This window comes from Lepus europaeus, chromosome 22, assembly GCF_033115175.1.
Source record: "Lepus europaeus isolate LE1 chromosome 22, mLepTim1.pri, whole genome shotgun sequence".
NCBI classification, from domain to species: domain Eukaryota; kingdom Metazoa; phylum Chordata; class Mammalia; order Lagomorpha; family Leporidae; genus Lepus; species Lepus europaeus.
In genome coordinates this window covers 25,487,258-25,513,011 of record NC_084848.1, presented here as the reverse complement: position 1 = coordinate 25,513,011, position 25,754 = coordinate 25,487,258, and the positions used below count along the sequence as shown (strand labels likewise).

General features: G+C 51.1%; 1 protein-coding gene across 8 annotated transcripts in view; it reads left to right on the top strand.

Moving 5' to 3' along the window:
• TTLL5 (tubulin tyrosine ligase like 5) overlaps window positions 1-25,754 on the top strand; it is a 279,228-nt gene that overhangs the window by 228,455 nt on the left and 25,019 nt on the right. For 6 of the 8 annotated variants that reach the window (XM_062181756.1, XM_062181755.1, XM_062181758.1 and 3 more), the window contains one exon: window positions 4,946-5,028. The exons of the other annotated variants lie outside the window; for them this stretch is intronic. In XM_062181756.1, coding sequence (XP_062037740.1) covers window positions 4,946-5,028 — 83 coding nt within the window. The remainder of the gene's footprint in view (window positions 1-4,945; window positions 5,029-25,754) is intronic. 8 annotated transcript variants of the gene reach the window in all.

The following is a 25,754-nucleotide window of genomic DNA, read 5'->3' as shown; positions in this document are numbered from 1 at the left end:
AGATCTGGGGCAGTCAGCACGGCTGTGGTCTTGAACTTCTGCCTTTCGTAGGGCCTTCCTTCTACAGAAGGTTCCTCTCTGATGTGCTGGCGTGAACCCAAGGTAAAACTGGTAGCCCTGTGTCAGAGATGCGGAAAGCCTCGAAAAGAACCCAGAAAGAAACAGCATAGCACCTGAGGCGGCTTTGTCAGCAGATCGTCCTGAATTCTCTCACTCGGAGGAAAGTCTCCACTGACCAAAAAGAAGGGCAAGCGGAAGAACAGGGGAAGCCACCAGGAAGGGAAGTGCAGATCACCTGTCCCACAGGAGCCTTGCTGTTCAAGCAGACCGTGGGGCATTGCGCGTTTCCGCCTTCTTAGGCCGGTGCTGCCTTGTTACAGGGGCTGGCTATGAAGGATGGGTTTCTTTGGTAAAATGATTTGCGAGACAGAGAGAGAAATCTCCCGTCTGCTGGTTTACTTCCCATGTTCAACCCAGGCTGGACCAGGTTGTAGTAGCTAGCCAGGAGCTCAGTCTGAGCCTCCCCTGTACGTGGCAGGGACTCAACTACTTGAGGCATCAGCTGTCCCCACCCCACCCCCAGGGTGCACAGGAGCCGGAAGCGGGAATCCGGAGCAGAGCCTGGGTTCTAACCCAGGCTTGTAGTCCCTAAGGAGATACTTGCACAGGAAGAGTTCTTCCAGGATGATGGGCGCACATCTTACAAGAATGGTGTTTGCAGTGCATCACCGAGGAGCCTCTCTGAAAGGCCCAGGAGAGTGGGAGTAATGCCCACGTCAGGCTGTTCGTTAGACTTCACGCGAGGCAGAGGAGTGTGAGTAAATGGGGGAGAGCGAGGGGTCGAATTTGGGGTTAGGATGTGTGCATTCAACGTTTAAGGAAACTCTAGGAGCAAGCTGTGAATGTAACCCAAGGAGAGATACTGCCTTAGTTGAAAGGAACCTGTCGCTATTAATGGAATTCTCCTAATTTTCCATTGCCACTGTACATGACCACGTTCCTGATTACAGTTTTTAAGTGGCTGGGTTAATAGGCAGCAGCCTGCCCTTGAGCAGTTTTTAATAATGGTGGACAGAGAAGGGCCTGGGTTAGGTCTGTTACCACAGCTGAGACCGCGCCAGGCTTCCGACTCTTCACCTTTGACTCCATCTCAGACGCTGGGACCTTTCCAAGAGACGAATTAAGGTCTAGATGCTCCAGCTGTCACTCTTCCTGGGTCTGAACTCAAGTGGTAATGTAAAGTCAGTGACACCTTTCTCGTCTCATCTGTTCAGCATTTCTCACTGTAAGACTCCTGACATTTTTACAACTCCAGTCTTCTCTGTGGTTAGCCACCTCTTCATATCTCACGTATGCACTGGTCAGAAAGCGGCAGGTCCTGGAGGCGCCTCGAGCGTGCATTTAACTCTGCACGCAGCTGTGCAGGGAGAAAGAGTGATAGTCGGCAAGAACGCGGCTGATTCGTGTGCTGTCGCGCTCAGGGAAGTTGGCAGGAACCGTGTTGCAGGCTCTCCGTCTCGGCCCCATGAGCTTGTCTCATCCCGGTACCCTATTGTCCATATGCCTGAGGCAGGGAGAACAGGCCTGGACCACGCTCTGCCGCAGCGTTTCCGTGGAAAACCTCACTCCAGAGTCTCCTCTCGGACGGCTGTGGATACGTCGTTCTCATCCATGTCTCAGACCACATGGCCCCTAGGTACAAGCCACATACTTGAACAGTGGCTTATTCTGACACTGGCAAAGAACATGCATATGATAGATTGTTTTAAAAGATTTATTTACTTATTTATTTGAAAGGCAGGATTACAGAGAGGCAGGGTAGAGAGAGGTCTTCCATCTGCTGGTTCACTCCCCAGATGGCCACAATGGCCAGAGCTGTGCCGATCTGAAGCCAGGAGCCCAAGAGCTTCTTCCGGTCTCCCATGCATGTGCAGGGGCACAAGGACTTGGGCCATCTTCCACTGCTTTCCCAGGCCATAGCAGAGAGCTGGATCAGAAGTGGAGCAGCTGAAACTCGAACCGGTGCCTGTATGGGATGCCAGCATTGCAGGCGGTGGCTTTACCCACTACGCCACAGTGCTGACTCCAGTAATGGATTTTTTAAGAGATGATTTGTCCACTTCAAATGAGCCTTCCCTTCCTGGGGAATCTTAAGCATAATTTTGAGACTTCTTCCTTGTAGATGACTAATTAATTATCTTTTGGTTTTAATAGCAAATTTCTGTTAACTTCTAGATTCTGGATGACTAGTCCTTCTCACCAGTGTAACACTAATATTTCACGCTGATACTAAATTCAACAAGTCACTCAACTTGTATTATAGATTCCATAGATAGGTTTATAGTGAATGCAAAAAGTTTTGATCTACACACCTAAGTAAAAATGAAAACAGGAGGAGTTGGCATCCCATGTGGGAGACCCAGATAGAGCTCCTGGCTCCTGGCTCTGACCTGGTTCAGCCTTGGCCATTGAGGCCACTAGGGAAGTGAACCAGAAGATGGAATATCTCTGGCTTTCTCTCCCCCTCTCTCTGTAACTCTGACTTTCAAATAAATCTTTAAAGAAAGAAAATGAGAGAGGGAGAGAAAGAATGCCCCTTGGATTGCTGTGGAGTGGGAGGGAACCCTATGCTGAAGACAGTGGAGTCATTAAAAACGTTCAGATTCCTATTCTGCAGGCTCCAAGGCCTGAGGTGGGAGCTGGTGGGCTGCAGGATGGTGGAGAGCGAATGGAGCTGGGCACGGGGCCTTGGGTGGGTCAGGAGGTCCCGGCTGAGAACAGGGTAAAGCCTCGGCAGATAGAGGGTGGGCGGGCAGTTCCCAAGAGGAGGAGGAGGAGGTTAGAGTTTGCGGGGCCCAGAACCCACTGAGCCTAACCCCCAGTGACTCTTCTCCTTCGCTGCCTCTGGCCCTCAGGGTGCCTCTGTGAGACGGTGACCAGGCCTGTGGCTTCATCCCACTCAGCAGCTCCAGAAGCAAGCACCTTGGCCCTGAGGCTTGGACTTGTCTGTCCAGGAAGGACCCCATCCTAGGCCCTCCAGAGCTTTCCCTCTTCCCTTGGGACTTGGAAGAGCAAATAGCAGGCTGCAGATAGTTGGGTGGGTTCCCTGGGTCATGTGCAAGCTGTTCCGAGGCAGCTGTGGAGAGAGAGGCTTGTGGGATGGACAGTGCAGCCTCTGTCCGTTTCTCTCCTGCCGCTATGTTTCCCCGTCGTCCAATCAGAGTGCCCAATGTGGGCGGGGCTGTAAGGTAGTGTGAGCCTGTACCTGCTGGGCTGTGTGTTCTGGGGGGTGGGGGGATGGGCACCCTCTTCCCAGTTTCCCAGCTGCACCTCACAGTCGCCGTCTTGGCGTGCCAGCCCGCGGTGCCCTGACTTCTGGGGTGATGGCAGTCACCTGGGCACCCAGGGCCCTGACTCAGCCCCACCTAGACAGGCCTGGAGGGTGTATGGTTAACAAGTGGGACTGGAGGATTCCCGTCAGGGCAGCCTGGCAAACATCCTGGCCTGTGCCCCCCACCCTGCGCCCTTTGCTGCTGTCTACAGGTCCCTGGCCCCCTCTCCGCCCCTTCTCCCTCTGAATCTGTGTGACGCTGTCTCCTCACAGGAAGTTCCGCCCTGCTCTTGGCTCGTGCCTGTTTCTCAGAACTTTGATTTCCTCATAGAGACCGCCCTGGACCTCGCCCCTCACCGTCACCACCACTCTCACTCCCCCTGGTGCTCTGTGCAGTGTGTCTTACGTATCTGCTTTAATGTGTGTGTCCACCACTAGTACCTAACGCAGGAAATGCTTATGAGGCCTGTGTGTGTGTGTGTGTGTGTGTCTGTGTATGTGTGAAAGAGAGAGAACAAATGGTTGGAAACAGGTTGTAAAGGTTGTGTCAGATATTGCTCATCAAGGATGACCAAAAAAAAAAAAAAAAATCCCAAAGAACTAATTAATGGGGCTCTCACTTCTCAGGCAGAATGTTTACACATCAGCTAAAATCAAGGTGGATGGCCCAACGAGTGAGTGGGTTTCTGTAGGCAGCAGATTCAGATCCTTCCAAAAAATATTTATTAGCTATCCAGTATGCGCAAATTGCAAAATTAGGAGCCAGGGTTACAACAGTGACTAAGACTGAGCCATACCCTGTCTTTATGAAGCTTACATTCTAGCAAAGATGACAGATGTTAAGCAACCAGTTAGTTTCCTAATTATAACTTTGATAAATGCAGTGCAAGAAGTGCAAGAATGCCTGTCGCAGGCATTGCTGGCGTGGTCTGTGGCCTGTCAGGCTGGTCGTAGGGTCACCTCCAGCTCTCTCTGGAATACGTTCTGTCCTGTCTTCTGTCGAAGCTGGTGTGAAGGGAAGTGCTGGGTACCATTTCTCACCCTCAGCCCTGTAGACATCTTGGACGAGATAGCTCTTGGTTTGGGCCTTTCCCGTGTACTGCAGGCTGCCTAGCAGTATTCCTGGCCTCTGCCCACCCACTGCTAATGGCAGCCACAGTTGTAATGACCACAGCTGTCTTGACAGTGCCAGAGGTGGACGGTGGGACATCTCTTCCCAGTTGAGAACCACTGCTCCACACGAAACTTGTTTTCTGTTGTTGTTTTCTTGTGAATCACCCGCGTCAGTACCAGGAGCTCAGCCTAGTTACTGAGTAAGCACCTGTTGCATGCCTGTGATATGGCAGGCACTGTGCGAGGCCCTGGAGGTGCAGAGTGAGCAAAGCCGGGGCTTTCCCGAAGTTACGTCCCAGGGAGGATGTGGTAATAAATTCTGAAGTGTTGAGAACAAGGGTGCAGGTCGGCCTTGGATGTCCTCTCTGATAAGATGACGTTTGAACACAGTCTTGAGAGCAGCCAGGGGAACACGAAGAGCAGGAGGCAGAGCCGTCGGAGGGCCTGCCCTTAACCTTGCCTGTCCACGTGCTGGTCTGACCCAAGTCCTTTGTGTTCCAGGGGCTCCTCCTCGGAAGGGCAGCTGAATGGACTCCAGAGCAGCCTTAGCTCCACAGCCTCTGTGCCCATGCCCAGCCCCACAGGTTAGTGGGCGCCAGCCCTGGCGCTGGTGAACATGCTTGGCGTTCTCTCTTCTGCCTCCAAAGAGGATTCGAGTGCATTTTTTAGTACATTTTTATTTGAAATCATTTTGACATCCCAGGATAGATTTTTTTTTTGGGGGGGGGGATGGATTTGGGCTAAATGAAGCTCCCCAGCCTGTGGAGCACTCAGGCTCGTGGTGTTTGGTAAAAGTGCGCTGTGTTTGATTGGCGTTTCCGTGTTGTGGTATCTCTGCACGCCGTGGCTCTCCCTGCATCCTCACAGCAGCTCGGGGAGGTGCATCCTGTCTTTCCCTCACGCGTGCAGGGCGGGCGCTCTGGTCTTTGCTGAGTGTCTTGCTAAGGTCCCGGTCTGTGGCCAGGACTGAGGGGCTGAGGCCCCTGTGTGGGGGTACGTGCCTGTACAATATACAAGGCGGGTCCAGACGCAGCCATTCATTTCTGAAAAGCACTAATAAGTAACAAGCACTGCCGTAGCATCCGTCACTTCGTGTGCACTGTGCTGGACCCTGAGACACAGACAAGAGGACCGTGGCAGGTGCCGCCCTCGGGGACTCCAGGAGGGGACGTCAGCAGAGACCGTGCAACACAGTGGGTCCCGTCGGGTGCAAGGGTCACCTCGAATCAGCCGGACGATGGTGAATATTGGCTGTGTCAGGCCTGCTTCTGAATGCTTTCCATGTAGTAGCTCATTTATTCACTCAACAGCTAGAGAACGTAACAGCTGTGTTCCCCATTGCATGGCTGAAGCGCCGAAAACACAGACTATGAAACATGGCTGAAGTCTCACAGCTAGGAAATGATGGGACGACAGTTCTTAGAAAGATTTATTTCTTTATTTGAAAGGTAGAGTAACACACACACAGAGAGAGAAAGAGAGAGAGAGAGAGAGAGAGAAAAGAGAGAGATCTTGCCTCTGTTGCTTCACTCCCCCAGTGCTCTTCACAGCCGGGGCTGAGCAGCTGAAAATCAGGAGCCAGGAACTCCATCCGGGTCTCCTGCTGGGGTGGCAGGAACCCAAGTACTTGGGCCGTCTTCTTCTGCCAGGCACATGAGCAGGGAGCTGGGTCAGAAGCAGAGGTGGGCTCAAACCCAGTATGGGATGTGGTTGTCCCAAGCAACAGCTTAACCCCCTCTGCCACAGTGCCCACCCCAGTCCAACGTATTGGAGCCCAAGCAGCTGTGCCCAGTTCTTCAGGCATTGGGGACGATGGGCTTCCTGGAAGAAGCAGCATCTGAGCCGAGACTTCTGTCAGCCAGGAGAACGAAAGCACAGGGCAGAAGGAGTTCCAGGGAGGGGGGAGGGGGCAGTGGAGATGTGCTGTGTTCCAGGAGCCCCCGCGGGTCAGAGTGGCTGGTGTTAGGGCAGAGTGGCAAGGTGGCAGGGCTGGTTTCAGCCACGCAGGGAACTTGGCGTGGTCAGGACAGCAGTCAGGAGCCAGCACGTGCTTTCAGGGGGGTCCAGGTGGGGCTTGAGATGATCACAAGACCGTGGAGAAGCCTGGGATAACTATGTACCTCACGGGTTCACTGTGAGGGTTAATGAAGCAGTGTGCATGGGGGGGTTCCGTAACTACACCCAGGCCAGACACTTACAAGAACACAAAGATTTGCTCTCCATTTAAAATCTTAGAACCAGAATTCAATAAATAATCTGTGGTACTGACTCACACTCTGCTCCCTCCACTACCCCCACCCAGAAAGTAACATGGTAGTATTGTTTCTGTTTTGTTTTTGCTTTATTTATTTGAAAGACTGATTGGCAGAGAGAGGGAGAGAAGTGTTCCATTTACTGGTCCACCCCCCCCAAATAGCTGCAATGACCAGGACTGGGCCAGGCCAAAGCCAAAAACCCAAAACTCCATCCGTATATCCTTCATGGATGGCAGGGGCCCAAGCACTCGGGCCACCTTCTGCTGCCTTCCCAGGTGCAGTAGCAGGGAGCTGGATCAGAAGCAGAGCAGCTGGGACTTGAACTGGCACTCCTACGGGATGACAGCAGCTTAACTTATTACACCACAATGCTGGCCCCATGGTAGTTCCTTTTTTTTTTTTTTTAACTTTTTAAAGAATTTTTATTTATTTGAGAAGCAGAGTTACAGACATAGAAGGAGAGACAGAGAGAGGGTTGTGGGTGGGAGGGAAGTTATGGGGGGGGGGCATTGTAATCCATAAGCTGTACTTTGGAAATTTATATTCATTAAATAAAAGTTAAAAAAAAAAAAAGAAACTGGCAAGCATGCTGGAGTGACGCTTGGGCATTTTCCCTATCTATCTCCTAATCACCATTTTGCTTTTATGATGTTGTGGGGATAAGGTCCCCAGCTGTGTTTATTCCAGGTTCTTATTCCAGGTTCTCACCTCTGTGTAAGATAAGAATTCAAAGCAGAGGGGCCGGTGCAGCTGAGGCCGCCACCTATGTCACATCCCATGTGGGTGCTGGTTCGAGTCCCAGCTACTCCACTTCCCATCCAGCTCCCTGCTGATGCACCTGGGAAAGCAGTGGAGGATGGCCCAAGTGGTTGGGCCCCTGCAGCCTTGTGGGAGACCCAGCTGAAGTTCCTGGCTCCTGGCTTCAGTCTGGCCCAGACCCAGCCTTGGTGGCTATCTGGGAAGTAAATCAGCAGATGGAACTCTGATGGAACTCTGACTTTCAAATAAATAAATAAATATTTGAAAACTGCAAAGAATTCAAAGCAGAGGCATAGGTAAAGTGGAAGACTGGGAGCAGGATTTATTTGGGAGGTAGAGAGAGCACACGTTCACAGGCGAGTGCAGACAGCCTTACGGGGAGGGACCCATGGCAGGAGGGGACCGTGCATGCCCCCGGCTCAGTGGCCCTTTGAGTGGGTAGAGGGTGGTACACTAATGAATCTACAAATGGGGTGGATTTTGAGCGAGGCTCAGTGCAAGTGATGTTCACTGGGAAAGTTTATTTTTTTTTAAAGGATGCACAACAGAGAAAGGGAGGTACAGGAGCTTCATTCTGGTCTCCCACATGGGTGCAGGGGCCCAAGCACTTGGGTCATCTTCTGCTGCTTTCCCAGGTGCATTAGTGGGGAGCTGGATTGAAAGTGGAGCAGCTGGAACTCGAACCAGTGCTCATATGGGATGCTGGCGTGTCAGGAGGTGGCTTAACCCGCTAGGTCATAGTGCTGGTGCTTCTGGAAAAGTTACATGGTGTCTCCATGTGGACCTCAGCTTACTCGTGTTCAGTGTGGTACCCTCATGCTGGAGGAAGCTCAGTCCATCATGGGAAAGTAGGTGTGCTGCACTGGCATGCGAGGCGGCAGAGTCAGGGGTGCGGGGCCCTGAGCCCAGAGGTGCCAGCGTGCGAGGGGGCGCACTCAGGGGTGCGGGGCCCTGAGCCCAGAGGTGCCAGCGTGCGAGGGGGCGCACTCAGGGGTGCGGGACCCTGAGCCCAGAGATGCCAGCATGTGAGGGGGCGGAGTCAGGGGTGCGGGGCCCTGAGCCCAGAGATGCCGGCAACCTCCCAGCTCCTCGCTCGCCGTATCCTGCCTGGCCCATATCCGTCTCGGTGACTGTGACGGAGTTCCAGCAATTTGTGCAGCAGTCAGTGACCGTCTGGCGCCTAGGTTGGAGCCGCAGCCGTCTGCAGGGGTCTGAGAGTGTCCTGTGGAAAGGGCAGGGTGCTCGCTGGCAGCAGCAGGAAGGCAGAGCCTCCCTCCTAGAAAGTCAGAAAGCCTGGTCTCTCCCGGGGACGGGCCAAGGCTGTGCCTGTACCGCAACTCCTCAGCTGCCTTGAAGGTGTCGCCAGCCCCCGTCTGGCCCAGTGAACTCACTTAGTTAAACACGATATTAAAGTGTGCATGCGTATAGCCCGGGTCTGCCTCCTGGCTCTGAACTCAGCCCAGGTCTGGCCAAGCTGTGAGCTTTGTCCCTCAGGCAGTCTGGGTAAAGCAGTGGTCGGTCCCAGGGCAGGGTTGGGAAACAGCGCCAAGTCCTTTGCCACGGACAGTGGGCGACTGCATCTTTACTGTGAACATTAAGCGGGACAGGCAGTGTGAGGCTCCCAGCCGAGGCCCGAGTGCTCCATGATAGTGCTCTGCTTGACTTCCCGTCCTCAGGCTACACGTTCTAAATTTGCAATGGAAGGGAAGGCGTGGAGTCAGCAAATTTGGAAATCTGAGAAAGAGGCTGGAGAGAGGGCCGTTGGCACACAGCCAACGTCGTTGGCTTTCCCTCTTCATAAGCATGGCGTTGTTCTTGGGCTCTGAAGTGGTAATAGTGAACTAAAATAGCAGAGAGCGGCAGATTAGATAACTGGCATTTCTCTCGGGCTGATTTGATAGTGTCAACTGCCATTGCGGTAGGGACGGAGGCTGCACCAGCTGCCCTCACCCCTGCCCGGAGCTCCTGCTCCCAGCCTTCGCATCCTCAAGCCCACCTCTCCTGCCCCTGCCCTCTGACTAGAGGCACTCACTGGGCTGTGGTTGGTGGGAGGGACCTTAGTGCTCTTGGAGATCACTAGCAGGTCACTTGCAGGCAGAAGCAATGCTAGTGTGTGTTGTCCTGGGCCCTGGTAAAATGCACCATAGCTCTGCGCCTTTTGCGTGGGGATGGCCATCAGCTCACCCCTATTCCGTGTCTGCCCACTGCATGGTGTCCCTGCGACAGCAAGAGGAAGGAACCCAAGTTAATATCAAGTGAACCCGGGGGACTTCAGCCCTGAGGATCTGGAAGTCATTTCTAAGGTTCGGGTGAAACTGTTTGCCTGGCAGCTCTCAGCAGAATGGCCTGATTTCCTGCCCGGTTCTTTTCCCTTCCTTTCACGAGGACACCCTGTAGGTGTTGGGACTCCCGAGAGACTTGCCCTGGTGTCCCTGGCCCTTTCTTGCTCCCAACACGTTCCTCTTTCCCCAGGGTCAGGAGGCGGGAGTTTGAGCTGGTGACTCCCTCCTTTGCTGTTAGAAAGCAAAAGACAGACATAGTTTGGCAGGTTGTGGGGTGGCGGCGTTTGGTAGAGCCATGACCCCCTCTAGCCAGTTTTAGATTTTACTTCTCGTTCTTTCGGCCAAGATCAAATATAGCGTGAAGTGGGATGTTGTTTTCCATTTTTCAGGATCTTTGGAATCTCCCCAAATTATTTTCGCCAGAGCCAAACCCTTGCCCAAACAATCTGGAGCCCTTGCCACAGTAAGAGGACAGAGAAAAATCAAAGTTGGTGAAGTCAGGGCCAGTTTAAGGTAACAGTAAAATAAGGGCATTTTTTTTTTTTTATCATTCTCACTGGCTGACTTTAGGCCACAACAGGAGACTTCAGTAGCTACCAAGAGGGACCAGGGTTTCACAAAATGACAGCGAAGTCCAGGTTCTCCAACTCCTGTGGGTCAAAGTTGAGCTACAAATAGCTTGCTCCTCCAATAGCCTCCCAGTAGGTGGCGCTGTGGCAGTAAATTTCTCTACTCTCTGAGAGGCTTTTATTTAAAAATGTAGGGAATTTGAGACAAATCAAAGAAACTAAAGCCCTAAGTGAGTTATCACAGGTAAAGTGTAACAGAATATATTGAAAAATATTTGAACGTCAAGGGGCAGTAAGTCTTGAACAAGAATGGATATTACAAAGAAAGCTTTTAAACTAAAATGGGGGTCGATTGTGAACCGGAGTGTCAGCACATGAGGTTGAGAGGGAACAAATTTTTTTAATTTGGTGAGGTTGATGAATTAATTACGCTTCTTGCTGAGTTGTTTAAGATGAACACATGCTGTGGTTGTCAGCAGAACAAACTGCTGACCATCCTGTGCTATACCCATAGAGACGGAGCTCCTGCATCCGCCCGAGGGGTGACCAGACTTGATCTTGTGAAGCTGCGGCCACGCTTCACCAACGCTGCCCTCAGCATTTTGTTCCCAGCTGTGGCCTCCAAAACTTTCCAGAAAATTCTATGAAACCTCAAGGCCTTGGTTCCTTTCTTCTTTGCTCCGCCCCAAGCATTAATGGCACACCTGCCATGGGCTTAATATTCTTCTTACCTCCAGGGGAATGTTTATAAACTGAGTTGAGAAGCATTATTCATCAAAATACCCCAGGAGAGCAAAGGAGAGAGGAAAATTATTTACCCACCACAGGATTCATTTACATTGGATCAGAAAGCTTCGAATATCTTTCCCCAGCCCATCTAAACTCTTTCCAGAAAGGAATGAGAGGAGAGGAGGGAACACCAAATCCATGGCTTGGTCATCTCCCAAGATGCAGCGGGGAGACTGAAAACAGCCAGGGTTCTCCTGGTGCTGCCTCGCCAGCGGCCCCTGAATTCTGGTACTGAGCACCGTCCCTGATGCACAGCTCAGAACATACAGAGACCTAAAGTGAGGTCAGTGCTTCCTCCAGGAGACTGGCAGCCAGGAGAATGAATGCGACCGCGAGCTCCAAACCAAACGGCGGGGCTGCCAAGAAGTACTCCTGGCCATCCGTGTCCAGGGCTGTGAGACTTGGGCCTGCCGCCCGTGTAGGATCACTTTCCCGAGCCTCTTCCGCTAGTAGCCCTCGCAGTCCACCCTGAGCGTTCTATGGCACGGTGGGGTGGATCCTCGGCAAAGACGCCTTGCGCGAGGGCCCAGCTCAGGGCTCCTCAGTCTCTGCTGCAAAGGCGGCCCTGCTGAGCCCGAGTTGACCAGAATCTGGGCGCGGCTGGGGCCGTGCGGTGTGGTGAGCTCGGTGTGTAGGGGTGCAGAATACACAGCAGGTCGGGGGGGGGGGGGTCGAGAGGTCCCGCCCCTAACCTCATGGTGCAGGGTCGCTGCCGGGAAGCCTCAGAAGCAGTCCTGCAGCCTGGCGGACGGCAGGTGGCAGTGGGCTGCCTCTCGGGAGCTGGGGACGAAGGACCCTAGAGGCCACGGCCTCGTCATTCGTGCTCATGCCTGCTCTTTGCAGGGAATGCAAAAGAGGACTGGGGCTCAGGTCCCTTAGACAGGAACACAGATGGGCACTGTCACCAGCTGTGGCAGCCCAGAACCTTCTCCCGTGTGGATTCAGGAAAGCAGGGGAGATGAGAGGATGCGGCGGGTGTTGGCATTCGTGTGGTCGAATACTGACACAACACCAGTTATCCTGTCCCAGAGCCAGAGGACGTTAGGAGCTGCGGCCTGTCTCAGGCCCTCTTTCGCTACCCCAGGCTGGTGTCATGTGTAAGTACAGGATTGCTCTGTTTTCTGTATTTATCAGTGGGGCATCTGTTTGCCTGTGTTGTATTAACTATATAATTATGTATACTCCATTTATGTGTGTGTACACATAATAGTATATGTAGCTATCTTATTTGTATTTTCTTATTTTTTGTATTCTTTTTTTAAGATTTATTTTATTTATTTGAAAGACAGAGTTACAAAGAGAGGTAGAGACAGAGAGAGAGTCTTCCATCCACTGGTTCACTCCCCAGATGGCCGCAAAGGCCGGAGCTGTGCCAATCCGAAGCCAGGAGCCAGGAGCTTCTTCTGGGTCTCCCATGTGGGTGCAGGGGCCCAAGGACTTGGGGCATCTTCTGTTACTTTCCCAGGCCATAGCAGAGAGCTGGATGGGAAGAGGAGCAGCCGGGTCTTGAACCGGCACCCATATGGGAAGCTGGCGCTTCAGGCCAGGGCGTTAACCTGCTGAGCCACGGCGCTGGCCCCTCATTTTTGTATTATTAATACTGTGGCACTTGGGGGCCTCTCAGGCCAAGGGAGAGGCCGTCACTCCCGGAGCTAGTGAACTTGTAGTGGGCCTGACCGCTGGCCCCAAGCGCGCCTTTGACATGTTCCCAACCAGCCCAGAGCCCACAGCCTTGACCAGCACCTGTGTGTCTAGTTGGCTTTTCCTTCCAAGCCCGGCCATCTCCTCGCCATGCGGCCGCGCTGACTTCACCCTATGATAGTTAGCACGGGCAGGCTTCAAGCAAGCGTCAGGAACCAGGGACAGAGACAGGCAGCTGGTCGGAGCACTGCGGTGCAGGCCGTGTTCCGCGAGTGATGTCTCCATAGGACGCACTTGGCTGGCCTCCGTCCGGCTGCGGCCCCGCAAGAGGGATGTGGGTGCCTCCGTGTGGTGCAGTCGCCTGGCTGTCCGCCACTGAAGTCGCATGCTTTCCTGTCCCGAGGCCTTTTCGTTCTGTTTCGTAACTATTTCTGCGTTCGGAAACAAAACTCGAATATGGCCCCGCAACCTGGTTGGAAGCCGGGGAGAAGACAGCCTGTCTGCAGAGGGGGTGCTGGGGTGCACTTGCAAGAACCCACCCCGAGGGGATTCCTTTGGCTTCAAGTGCTCCAGGGAGCTCTGCTTCTGCAGTGGATTAAGAACTAGGCTACCGACACAGATAACATCTGAAAATTGGTATTTGTCTTCTGCTGAGCTGGCAGAATCCCAAGAGAGGAATGATGACGCTCCAACTGCTAACAATTGCTACTTTGTTCGGAAGAGACAAGGGAAGTACAGGGGCCCCTTTCTCAAATTACATGCATATTACAGAAGCGTGCACATCTCCTGGGAAAAATGCGCGCCACCCTGGCATCTGCGTCTCCTCCCGCCGCACCTCATCACGAAGTTGTGTGGTCCCGCAGTTACCTCTGTTCACTTGGGGCGGCAGGACATCCGGTCTGTTCTCGTAGGCAGCACACCGCTGCCTTTCTCTGCGAGTCTTCGCCCATTCTGCTCGAGGTTATCACTCCGTATCCTGTGGTCACCCACGCACCTTGCCTCTAGCTTCAGGGGGCTGCTCGTTACATTCATGGGCCTTCGCTTTACCGTGCTTCTGTCCTCAGGACATAATTGCTCCTGAAAGTTCTAGAGAAAGGAAGTGGCATGCCACACCATGCCTGTCTTTGGAAAAAGCCAGCTTTGCACATGGAAACATCTACAGCTCTGTTTCCCTGATTTGGAGGGCTTGGACCGGGCCCAAGGCGTAGGTGTATGGCTGCAGAGCCTGATTGGCACTGATACTGATCCTTTACTCCTTTGGATGTGAGTCCTTGAAGTCCCCAGAGGGAAGAGCACCCCTAAGCAAAAACTACAGAATGATCTCTTACTGTCTGCTCTTGTGTTTCAAACGCATAGATATCCCCAGTTAGCACTGTGGGTCTCCAGGGCATCCACTTATCTGGTGGCACCTTGAATGTGTGAAATACCCTTGAGTCCCATCAACAAAACTTAGCCAGTGTCCTTGGGACACCATGGGGAAAAAGGTGGCAGGTCAGCCTGCTTGTCACATGGTGACAGCAAGGAACAAGTCTACCAGGTAGGAGTTGCACTCGTGGTGGTGTTCATTTGTTGCTATCAGGTGGAAGATTCACATATATATACATACATATATATATATATATATATATATAAAATATATATACACTTATACATAGTGTGTATGTGTGTGTATGTATATATATATATATATATATATATATATATATATATATATATATATATAAATTGGGCTGAAAAGTTTGAGGGTTTTTTCCCTCTTCCCTTTACTTCTAGTTTGCTTCCCAGGGAAATTAAGACACGTGACAAATCCAAGGGAAGACATTTTGGAATTTGACAGGAGTGGGTTTTTTTTTTTTTTAAACTTTTTATTGCTGAGCCACAAATTTTATTAGGCAATGAATTTTTCATAATTTTTTAATCAGATACTAGAATGTAGAATCTTTAAAAACCACACCACTCTCAGAAACGTGACGCCTCTCGGGCCTTTTGTTTCCTATTTACTCATCCTTTTTACTCTTCTAAGTAAATCACCATCGTGCAAGTGTGCAGAAGCTCACCTGCCTCTTTGTGCAGGGGCCTTGGGCTGTCCACAATACCCTTGATGATCAAGGGGAGAGACACCCTCAATTTACTTCTGTTAAGGGACAATTCGGTGCATAAACACAGGGGAGAAAGTCTCAGGAGCCAGACTTCATGAAAACTTGCCACTTTATTTGGGATAATTAGCAGCTCTGCCAGCTAACAGCAGTCCCGTCGTCCGTCCCTCCGACCAGGTCGTCTGTCGTCTCCTGGGCAGCTGCCTCCCTCCGTCGTCCAGGTTAACAGCTCTGCCATACCCGGCATCTCTCCTCTCGGTGTGATCATTTCTCTGAGTCTTGCGCTCAGCCCGCAGAAGGCTGTGCATTCATTGATCGGGGAAGTGCCGTCGGGGGGCAGATCTTTCCCTGGTCTGGCAGGGAATACAAATACTGTGGGATACAAAGTTGCCAGTGGTTGCCGGCCTGGCAATGTTCTTCGGACAGCATTAAAGCTAGGCAGGTATGGCAAAGACTTTTCATCTCTAGCATCACTGTCTTAAAATATAAAACCACTTATGATAAAGTAAAATTTTAAAATATAATGGGTAAGTCAGGACCAAAAAACAAGGTGATTTAGATTTTTCAAATACAAGACCAGAGGCATGTATTTAGCCTAGTGGTTAATATACCAGTTAAGCGCTTAAGCCACTGCCTGCAATGCCAGTACCCACTGTGGGCACCAGTTCAAGTCTCAGCTGCTCCACTTCCAAGCCAGCTCCCTGCTAACATACCTGGGAAAGCAGCAGAGAATGGCCCAAGTCCTTAGGCCCTTGCACCCATGTGGGAGACCCAGATGAAGCTCCTGGTTTCTGCCTGGCCCAGCCCCAGCTATTGCAGCCATTTGGGGAGTGAACCAGTGGATGGAAGATCTTTCTCTCTCTCTCTGTACCTCTGACTCTTTAAAAAAATGTGTATTTAAAAGGCAGAGATACAGAGAGAGGGGGAGAAACCGAGAGAGAGAGAGAGAGAGAGAGAAAGAGAGAGAAAGAGAGAGATCTTCCATCTGCTGGTTGACTCCCCAAATGACCACAACGGCCAGGGCCGAAGTCAGGACCCAGGAGCCTCCTTTGCGTCTCCTACGTGAGTGCAGGGTCCAAGGACTTGGGCCATCCTCTGCTGCCCTCCCAGGTGTACCAGCAGGAGTGTGACAGGGAGCAGGGCAGTCGGTACCCAAACCAGCGCCCACATGGGATGCCAGCATCGCAAGCAGTGGCTTCACCTGCTAAGCCACAACACCGGCCCCACCTCGACTTTCAAATAAATAAATAATTTTTTAATGTTGACTTTTTTGTTTACTTATTTCAAAGCAAAATAACAGAGAGAGAAGAAGAGGGAGAGACAAAGAGCTCTTCCATCTGCTGGTCCACGCCTTAGATGGCCACACCAGCCAAGTCTTGGCCCGATCAAAGCCGGGAGCCAGGAAGTCCATTCAGGTCTCCCCCATGCAGGCCAAGTCTTGGGCGGCTTTCCACTGTTCTCCCAGGTGCACTGGCAGGAGGCTGCATCAGAAGTGGGGTTGCCAGGGCTCAGCAGGCCCAGTATGGGAAGTCAGCATCACAAACGCAGCAGTTGCCACCCCCACCCCTGGTAGCTCCACTCCTGACTCCACCTTCCTGCCAACGCAGGCCCTAGGAAGCAGGCATGGTGGCTCACAAAGTCGGGTTCTTGCCGCCCACATGGTTTGAGTCCCTCTGTCTCTCAAATTAAAATACACACACACTTATGTCTTCAAATAACATATATGTCCAAATTATACACATATATTTCTGAATAAATTTACTATAATCGAGGCGAAATTTGGTTCCTTGTCTCAGAACACCCAGGAAAAACAAGGGACCATGATAAATTATATAATCCTCATGGTCAAAAAGGAAAAAAAAAAATTCAGAGGAAGGGGCTGGCATTATGGCCCAGTGAGCTAAGTTGCTGTCTACATCGCCAGCAGTTCCTGTCCTGACTGCTTCTCTCTGACAGTCCAGCTCCCTGCTAATGGGGCTGGGAAGGCAGCAGAAATTGGCCCGAGTACCCGGGTCACTCTGCCATCCACGTGGAAGACCCAGATGGAGCTCTTGGCTTTGACCTGGCCCAGCCCCAGCCACTGCTGTCATTTGGAGCGTGAAACAACAGATGAAAGATCTTTCTCTCTCTCCTTGTCCCTCTCCCCCTTCAAATAAATAAAATCTTTTTAAATATCTGGGGGAAACCAAGATCAAGCTTTTTCCTAGTTCTTATTCTAAAGGAATATCTTACACACCTTATCTATAACGTGGAAAGACGTGCTGATGCCCTCAGCAAGCGAGCACAGCAGTGTATTTCGCATGGCTCCTGGCAGGCGTGACCTAGAGGAGGTGAAGTAGCAGGTGGAGACCGCCTCGTGCAGGAACAGAGCTAACGCAGTCCCAGTCTCCTTGCCGTCCTCATAATCCAAGGGTAAGATAATGATGATGTAGAGGACTGGGTGAATTACATGTGTCTTAGACTGTCCTCTAAATATAACTTCTCTCAGTCGATTGCTTGATAAGAACAGGTTGTGCTCTTTGGCAAGCACCCAGCTACCTGGACGATTATCTTGCTTCTAGAAGGTGCGTCTAAGTGCCTTGGAAAGCAGGTGGCAGAGGTGACATCTGAGAGCTTGGCCGGGGTTTGCACACACAGTCTGCACTGGCTAACGCTTCATCTCCCCTTTCTTGCCCGTGCCTCCCCAGTGGGGCTAACTCCTAGTAGTCCAGACTGCTCACCTCCTGTTGGCTCAGACCTGTCTCTATCCGCAGTCTGGGTGAGCTGCCTTTTGGCTCTCTGACAGCCTCTATGTGACATTTGCAACACTGCGGTATCTTTGTGGACTACGTGGTGATTTCTCCACTGGGCTTTAATTCCCCGGACGGCAAGGATCAGGTCCAACTTGACTCTAATACTCCAGGGCCTAGCACAATGCTGAGCCCACATTGGGAACCTAAGAAGTTGACCAGATGGATGAGTGAATTTTCATATTTCCACCTTTGTCATTTGGGACAAATACCCTTCTATATATGCAAACCATGCCCATCCCTCCAGGGTCCGGTGAAGTCTTGCGTCCTCCAGTAATTCTAACTCATGCTCAGACGATTACATTTACCTTGTCATTTTGTAACCTTGCAACTTATAAAGTTGAACACTTCTTTATGTTTTGTCATCTTTTATCACTGTGTACTTCTTGGCTGAATTGTCTCTTCAATAACGCCATAAACTCTTGGTGGGCAGAATTACATTCTGTACATTTCTTGAATCCCTAGCATTATCCAAGATGCTTCATTACTTTGTAATGTGGGCCTTAAACAAAAGGATAAATACAGACGAGAAATTTCTCTGGAAAAGGTTCTATTCCCTCTGTTCTTCTGGCTTCAAGTAAAATGCCTAACCTCAGACGACAAAGCCTTGCAATGAAGAACTCAAACAATGCATTTTATTCTTAAATAATCCTCAGAATAATTATCCTAAGAGATTACCAAATGCATTTCTCTTATTTCTTGTAATATTGTAAAACTACTTTCTATAAAGCAGTGAACAGAAAAAAAATAATGACTCTAGAAAACAACCTCTGATGTGCACGTGCAACCTCACTGTACGCCTGTTTGTTGTAACGCAGACTTCGGTGGGAAGATGCTTCATGTTAGACCACATTCAAGGAGCTCATTATATGGGACAAAGTTAAAATGAGGTTCCACTTATCTGAAGAACATGACCTCCCGTTGTGTTCTTCCTCCACCCCGACCAAGCAGAGGTTGTTCACTTTCTCACGGGTCAGGTTTTGCTTTTGAACACTGAGCCACCTTTTATTCCCTCTGCACCTCCATGGATCCTTTATGCCCCTCTGAACTTGGGTAGCACCTGAACCTGAACCCCACACAGTCCTACTGAACTGCTGGGTAAAATTTCTCATCATGGTCTGGAGTCCTGTGTTGGGCTTTCTGTCCAGTGTCCTCAGACCACCTAAAGTTCTCTGAGCCCTGACCTCTTGCCTTCCCTGCTTACTCTCACTTCAAGCTCAGTGCCATACAGCATTAGCACTGTTGTCCTACGTTTAGTCAGAACTCTGGAGGGGCCGGCGCTGTGGCGTAGTGGGTTGAGCCTCCGCCTGCAACACCAGCATCCTATATGAGTGCCGATTTGAGTCCCGGCTGCTCCGCTTCCAGTCCAGCTTCCTGCTGGTGGCATGGGAAAGCAGCGGAAGATGGCCCAAGTGCTTGGGCCTGTGTACCCATGTGAGAGACCCGGAAGAAGCTCCCAGATCCTGGCTTCAGATTGGCCCAGCTCCAGCCATTGTGGCCATTTGGGGAGGGAACCAGCGGATGGAAGATCTCTCTCTCTCTCTGTCTCTGTCTCTCTCTCTCTGTAACTCTGCCTCTCAAATAAATTAGTTAATTAAAGACAAAAAAAAGTACTCTGGACTGCAGGAATGAAGTAACCTGACTCTGAAGGTACACTGCCCTGTGTGGGCTCCATCACCCCCAGCTGGCTGCTTTGGGCTCGCTTAACCTCTGGGCCTCAGTTTCTATAAAATCTGTGTAAAGATAATCAGTCTTGCAGGATCAGTGTGCAGGGTACAAACTGCCTCAACAACGCATCACACCCGTGAAGACGGCTACCGTCGAACAAAAAGTACTGAGGAGGAAGATATGGGGAACTTGGAGCCCTTGTGCGCGTGGATGGGCGTGCAAAATCGTGCAGTCACTGTGGAAAACAGTACAGTGGCTCCTCAAGAAATTAAAATTACCATATGGCCCAGCAGTTCTGCTTCTGAGATTATACCCAAAAGAACTGAAAACCAGAGACACAGATTTGTACAACTATATTCGTAGTAGCATTACTCATAATGGTCAAAAGACAGGAGCAAGCCAAGTGTCTATCAGCAGATGAATGAGCAAACAGAATGTGGCGCATACATACAATGGAACAGTCTGCAGCCTGCAAAAGCAAGGAGGTGGTGCAGTAAGCTGTAACGAGGATGAACCTTCAGGAAATTACACTGAGTGGAATAAACCAATCAGGAAAAAGACAAATACCTCCTGATTCCACTCTTAGGGTCATCAGAATCATAGAGATGGGGCCAGCGCTGTGGCATAGTGGGTGAAGCCGCCACCTGCCATGCCAGCATCCCATTTGGGTGCCAGTTCGAGTCCCGGCTGCTCCACTTCCGATCCAGCTCTCTGCTATGGCCTGGGAAAGCAGTAGAGGATGGCCCAAAAACCCTTGTGAGAGACCTTGAAGAAGCTCCTGGCTCCTGGCTTCAAATCAGCCTAGCTCCAGCTATTGCGGCCATTTGGGGAGTGAACCAGCATATAGAAGACTTTTCTCTCTCTCTCTGCCTCTGCCTTTCTGTAACTCTGCCTTTGAAATAAATAATCTTCCCAAAAAAGATCCTAAAGATAGATAGTAGCATGGCGGGGGCCGGCATCGTGGCATAGCCGGTAAAGCCGCTGCCTGTGACACCAGCATCCTGTGTGGGTGCTGGTTCATGTCCTGGCCGCTACACTTCCAGTCCACCTCCCTGCTAATGGCTTAGCAAGGACAGCAAAAAGTGGCACAAGTGTATTTATTTATTTATTTGAAAGGCATAGTTACAAAGAAAGGGGGGGAGAGACAGAGAGAACTTCCATCTGCTGATTCACTCCCCAGATGGCTGCAACAGCCAGCACTGGGCCAGGCCAAAGCCAGAAACTTCTTCCAGGTCTCCCACATGAGTGGCAGGAGCCCAACCACTTGGGCCATCTTTTGGTGCTTTTCTCGGGCCATTAGCAGGGAGCTGGATTGGAAGTGGAACATCCGGGTCACGTACCAGCACTCATATGGAATGACAGCATTACAGGTGGCAGCTTTACCTGCTCTACCACAACACCAGCCCCAATAAATAAATCTTAAAAAAGAAGAAGAGAAGAGGAAAAAAGGAAAGTAAGCATGGTGGTTCCCAGGGCTGGAAGGAGAGGCAGAATGGAGAGTCATTATTTAATAGGTACAGGGTCACGGTTTTACAAAATGAGAAATTTCTGGAGATGGACAGTGGTGACAGCTGCACAATGAAGAGGAAGGATTTGACGCCTCTGAACTTCTCACTTACAAATGGTTCAGATGATGCCTTTTATGTTACATATTTTGCCACAGTTTAACAAAAAGATTATGTTGGTAATGCATCCAGCGAAAACCAAAGTAGGTGTTCTGCTATCTTGATTTTGCTTATAAGGAAGCTAATACTGAGAGATGTTAAGTAACTTGATGGAGGAGCTGAAGTTCAGCCCTAGGCCGCTTCAGTACAGAACCTGCTGCGCTGCCTCCTCACCTACACACTGTGCCCCTCAGGCCTCTGCCCTGTGCTCTTCCTTCCCTAAGGGAGCTGACTGGCTGGTGGACAGGCCCTGCAGCCTCAGCCTGCCCGCAGTGTCTGCTGGTTAGCCCAGATCCCTCAGCTGGGTATTCCTGCCAGCGTGGAGTCATTATTAGGCTGGATTTCTTTTTTTTTTTTTTTTTTTTGACAGGCAGAGTGGACAGTGAGAGAGAGACAGAGAGAAAGGTCTTCCTTTTGCCGTTGGTTCACCCTCCAATGGCCGCCGCGGTAGCGCGCTGCGGCCGGCGCACCGCGCTGTTCCGATGGCAGGAGCCAGGTGCTTATCCTGGTCTCCCATGGGGTGCAGGACCCAAGCACTTGGGCCATCCTCCACTGCACTCCCTGGCCACAGCAGAGAGCTGGCCTGGAAGAGGGGCAACCGGGACAGGATCGGTGCCCCGACCGGGACTAGAACCCGGTGTGCCGGCGCCGCAAGGCGGAGGATTAGCCTGTTGAGCCACGGCGCCGGCCAGAGGCTGGATTTCTTTTAATCCAACCACTTAACTGTCCCTCCTTGAGATGGAGCCACACCTGGAAAGGGAAGGATAAGGAACAGAGTGGACCTCCTGCCTCCACTTCCATGGATGGAGGAGTCGCGAGGGTAATCTTTTTTTTTTTTTTTTTAAAGATCTATTTATTTACTCGAAAGGCAGGGTTACAGAGAGAGGGAAAGAGACACAGAGAGATCCTCTGCCCACTGGTTCACTCCCAAATGGACACAGTGCACAATGGCTGGGCTGGGCCAGGCCAAAGTGCAGGAACCTAGAACTCCTTGTGGTTTGCTGCTTTTCCAGGAGCATTAGGAGGGAGCCGAATAGGAAGTGGAGTAGCCGGGACTTGCACCAGTGCCGCATGCAATACTGGTGTCTCACCACCGTTTAACCCGATGTTCCCTAGTGCCGGCCCCTGTGAAGGTCATTGCCCCCACACCTCCTGGAAGGATGGGGCCAGCAGTTCTGAGGACAGAGCCGGGCTGGATGCAAGTGAAGCAAGGAGGAAGAGTGCAGTAGAGGGTGGGGCCAAGCCCCAGGGACGGGGATCACCCGGGGTCCCTCAGGAGAGCCTTTCCTGCCGGCAGCAAGCCCAAAAACTCAGGGACGCTGTAAGCAAAGGATTGATTCTCTTCACGTGTCAAGGAGTCTGGGGACAGAAAGTCCGGGCTGGTGCGGCTCTGTGGAGACCTAAGCAAGGAGCCAGGCTCCTCTCTTTCTGCTCTGCTGACCCTGAACATCAGCTTCATTTCCCTGTGTTCCTTTGGCAGTGTGTGCACGTTCAAGGGAAGAAGGAGGGGGAATGGGGAAAGACAGCTGCCGGCTCACTCTGTCCCCCTTTGGAAAAGGCTTTCTTGGAAGTCTAGCGGTTCTAACTAGTGAGTCATTAGCCAGCGCTGGCTCCCTTGCATGCCTCTCCCTGGCAGCAGAGGGGCCTGGAGAGGTGGGCTTTGGCTGGCGCATTGCGTCATCCCGTCCCCCACCCCCGCCGGCCAGGCAAATCCGAGTTCTCTCACTAGGGAGGAAGGGGAGGATGGATGTCGATAGTCGTCTGCATCTGTTGCGTACGTGATGTGCCCAGCACAAAGCTTGCTGTCACGGAAGCTTTCCTTTCCGGGTCTGTCCCCCTGCTGCACAGTTCACCGCCCTTCTGCAGCCCTGACACCTGCTCCTTGCCTGTGGCAGGTAGAGGTGTTCTGAGCCCTGTTAGCCCCAGTCCTGGCTCCTGGTGTGTGTGTGTGTGTGTGTTGGGGGGGGGGGGGAGTCCCTGCTACCTGGAAGCTTCAGGACACATGAGAGTCCCTGACTTCCTGGAGAGTTAGAAAGGTCAGGGCAAAACTGTCAGAGAGGAAGGTGGAATAAAGGGGCCCCAGAGAAACAAAGACCCCTGTAAATGTGCTTATTAATGAAAATCACAGCTCTGCTCTGAGTCCAATGTAAGATTATATACCACGTCCACTCACGTTAATTATTTACGGCCTGCTCTTGATAGTCCTGCCACAGGCCAATGACTGTCTTCTCTTACATTATGCAGATTAGCCTCGTTATAAATTTAACCTTATTACAACACTCTCTTCTGCTCAGGTGTGTCCTCTTAAGATTTTGCTCACGGTACAACCGCTTTAAACGCTGAGAGTTATTACCGACCCCGGTTTTGTTTAAAGAAAAGCTTCCTTGTGCTTCGGTCTTTGCCAGGATTCTCCTGAAAGAGTAAGACTGGGGCCTGGTAGCATGGATAATCCAAACCAGAAGTTTGCTCAGCAGTATTGAGTCAGAGAATTCTAAACAGGATTTAAAACTAATAGCGAATACAGAGCCACAGTAATCAAGACAGTGTGGCTTGGGATAGAGGAACAGAAGAGACTTAAGCATCCAGAAATGAGCCCATACACCTATGGCCAATTGATTTTCAACAAGAGGGCCAAGACCGTTGAGCGGGGAAAGAAGAGTCTGTTCCACAGATGACACCAGGACAGTTTGTCTTCCTTACTCAAAGCAATGGAGTTAGACCCCTATCCTACACTAGCCGCAACAGTTAACCCCAAGCTGATAAAAGACTTAAGTGGAGGGGCTAAAATTGTAGAATTCCTAGAAGAATTTATAGGAGCCCATCTCCATGTCCTGAGATTACGCAGCAGTTTCTTAATGACCGCGAAGAGCACGACCAACAACAGCACCAGGCTGGCCTTTACTATGCGTGCTTCCAGACGCCGCTGAGAAAGCTGCGCGTCCGAGCATGGCAGTGCAGACCCTTGCAGATCCCAGGCGAAGGCCCTTCCAAAGTTCCTGGAGGCGTGGGCGTTCGCCCCCATACGACAGTGCCTGGGGTTGACGGCCCGCTCCAGCTTTCCGCCCCGCGGATCCTGGGAGCCAGCAGTGATGACCCAAGGAACTGGGTTTGTGCACCCATGGGAGGGGTCCACACTGAGTTCCCACCTCCTGGCTTCCGGTATATGGAAGCACAGGCTGTCTCTCTCTCTCTCTCCCCCCCCCCTCTCTCCCTTTCCCCCTCTCTCCCTCTCTCTCTCTCTTTCTGTCTCAAATAAACTAATGTAAATGTTCGTGGGAAATGCATATGGAAAAACTATGCTCCACAATAAACTTATCTTTTAATTTTATTTTTGCGCCTTTTGAAGTACTCTCATATATGGCAAGGGACTTGGATTCAGAATATAAACAGCTCAACAACAAAAAGACAACCCAATATTTCTAAAAATGTTTAGATATTTAAAAGGTGCACACACAGAAGGAGACAGAGAGACATTCTATCTGCTGGTTCACTCCTCAGATGCCGAGGTCTGGGCCAGATTGAAGCCAGGAGCCTAGAACTCAATCCAGGTCTCCCGACTGGATGCCAGGGACCCAGTTACTTTTTAGCCATCATCTGCAGTCTCCTAGGAGGTGTGTTAGCAGGAAGCTGGCTTGGAAATGGAATAGCCAGGACTTGAACCAGGCACCCTGATATAGGCTGCACTAAAGCCTGCCACAGCAACCTGATTTTTATTTTAATTGAGCAACACACTTCAGTAGACATTTCTCTAAAGAAGAAGATGTGCGAATGGCCAGGAAACACGTGAAAAGACGTACCACTGCTCGTTCGAGAAATGTAACTCAAAGCTACGAGACACCACTTCACACTCGGGAGAATGGCTGCGGTCAAAAGACAAGTAATAACAAGTACGGGTGAGGATACAAGTAACAACAAGTATGGGTGAGAACTGGAATTCCGTGCACAGCCCCTGGGAACCTAAACTGGTGCAGCTGCTTTGGAAACCAGGCAGTTCCTCAAACTGTCAAACCTAGAGTTGCCATAGGACCCAGCAATTCCCCTTCTAAGTGTCTGTCCAAAAGAAACGGAAACCATACGTCCACGGAAATGTTTGGGTATGACTGTTCATAGCAGCATTGCTCATAATCCCCAAAATATGGAAACAGGTCCCTCGTATGGTGAGTAAACAAAGCACAAAGTGTGTGTTACTCAGCCATAAGAAAGGATGAGCCACCCACACAGACTACACCATGGGTGCAGCTTAAAAGCATGACGCCCAGTGAATGTGGCGAGTTATAAGGGACCACATAGTCTATTTATGGAAAATGTCCAGAGTGAGTTAAATCCTTGAAGACAGAAAGTAGCCTAGCGATTGCCCCAGGCTGGGATCCTGAAAGAAAGTGAGAGGTGACTAACCCGGCATGGTGGCTCTTTTTGGTGTGATGGATGGTGGTGGTGGTGGTTGCACAACTGTGTGAATACAATAGAAGCCATTGAACTGTATGGTTTAAGAGAGAGAGGGAGAGAGAGAAACAAGCTCCCACCCAGTGGTTTACTCCTCAAATGCCTGCAAAGGGCCAGAGCTGGGCCAGGCTGAAACCAGAAGCCAGGAACTCAATCCAAGACTCCTATGTGAGTGACAGGAACTACTTGGGCCATCACCACTGCCTCCCAGAGTTAGCAGAGAGCTGGAATTGGGGGCCAGTCAGGAACCAAGCCCAGGCACTCTGATGTGGGATGCAGGTACCAAAGGCTCCATGCCTGCCCCAACTGAGCATTTCAAATGAGTGCATTTTGTTAGTATATGAAATACAGGGGG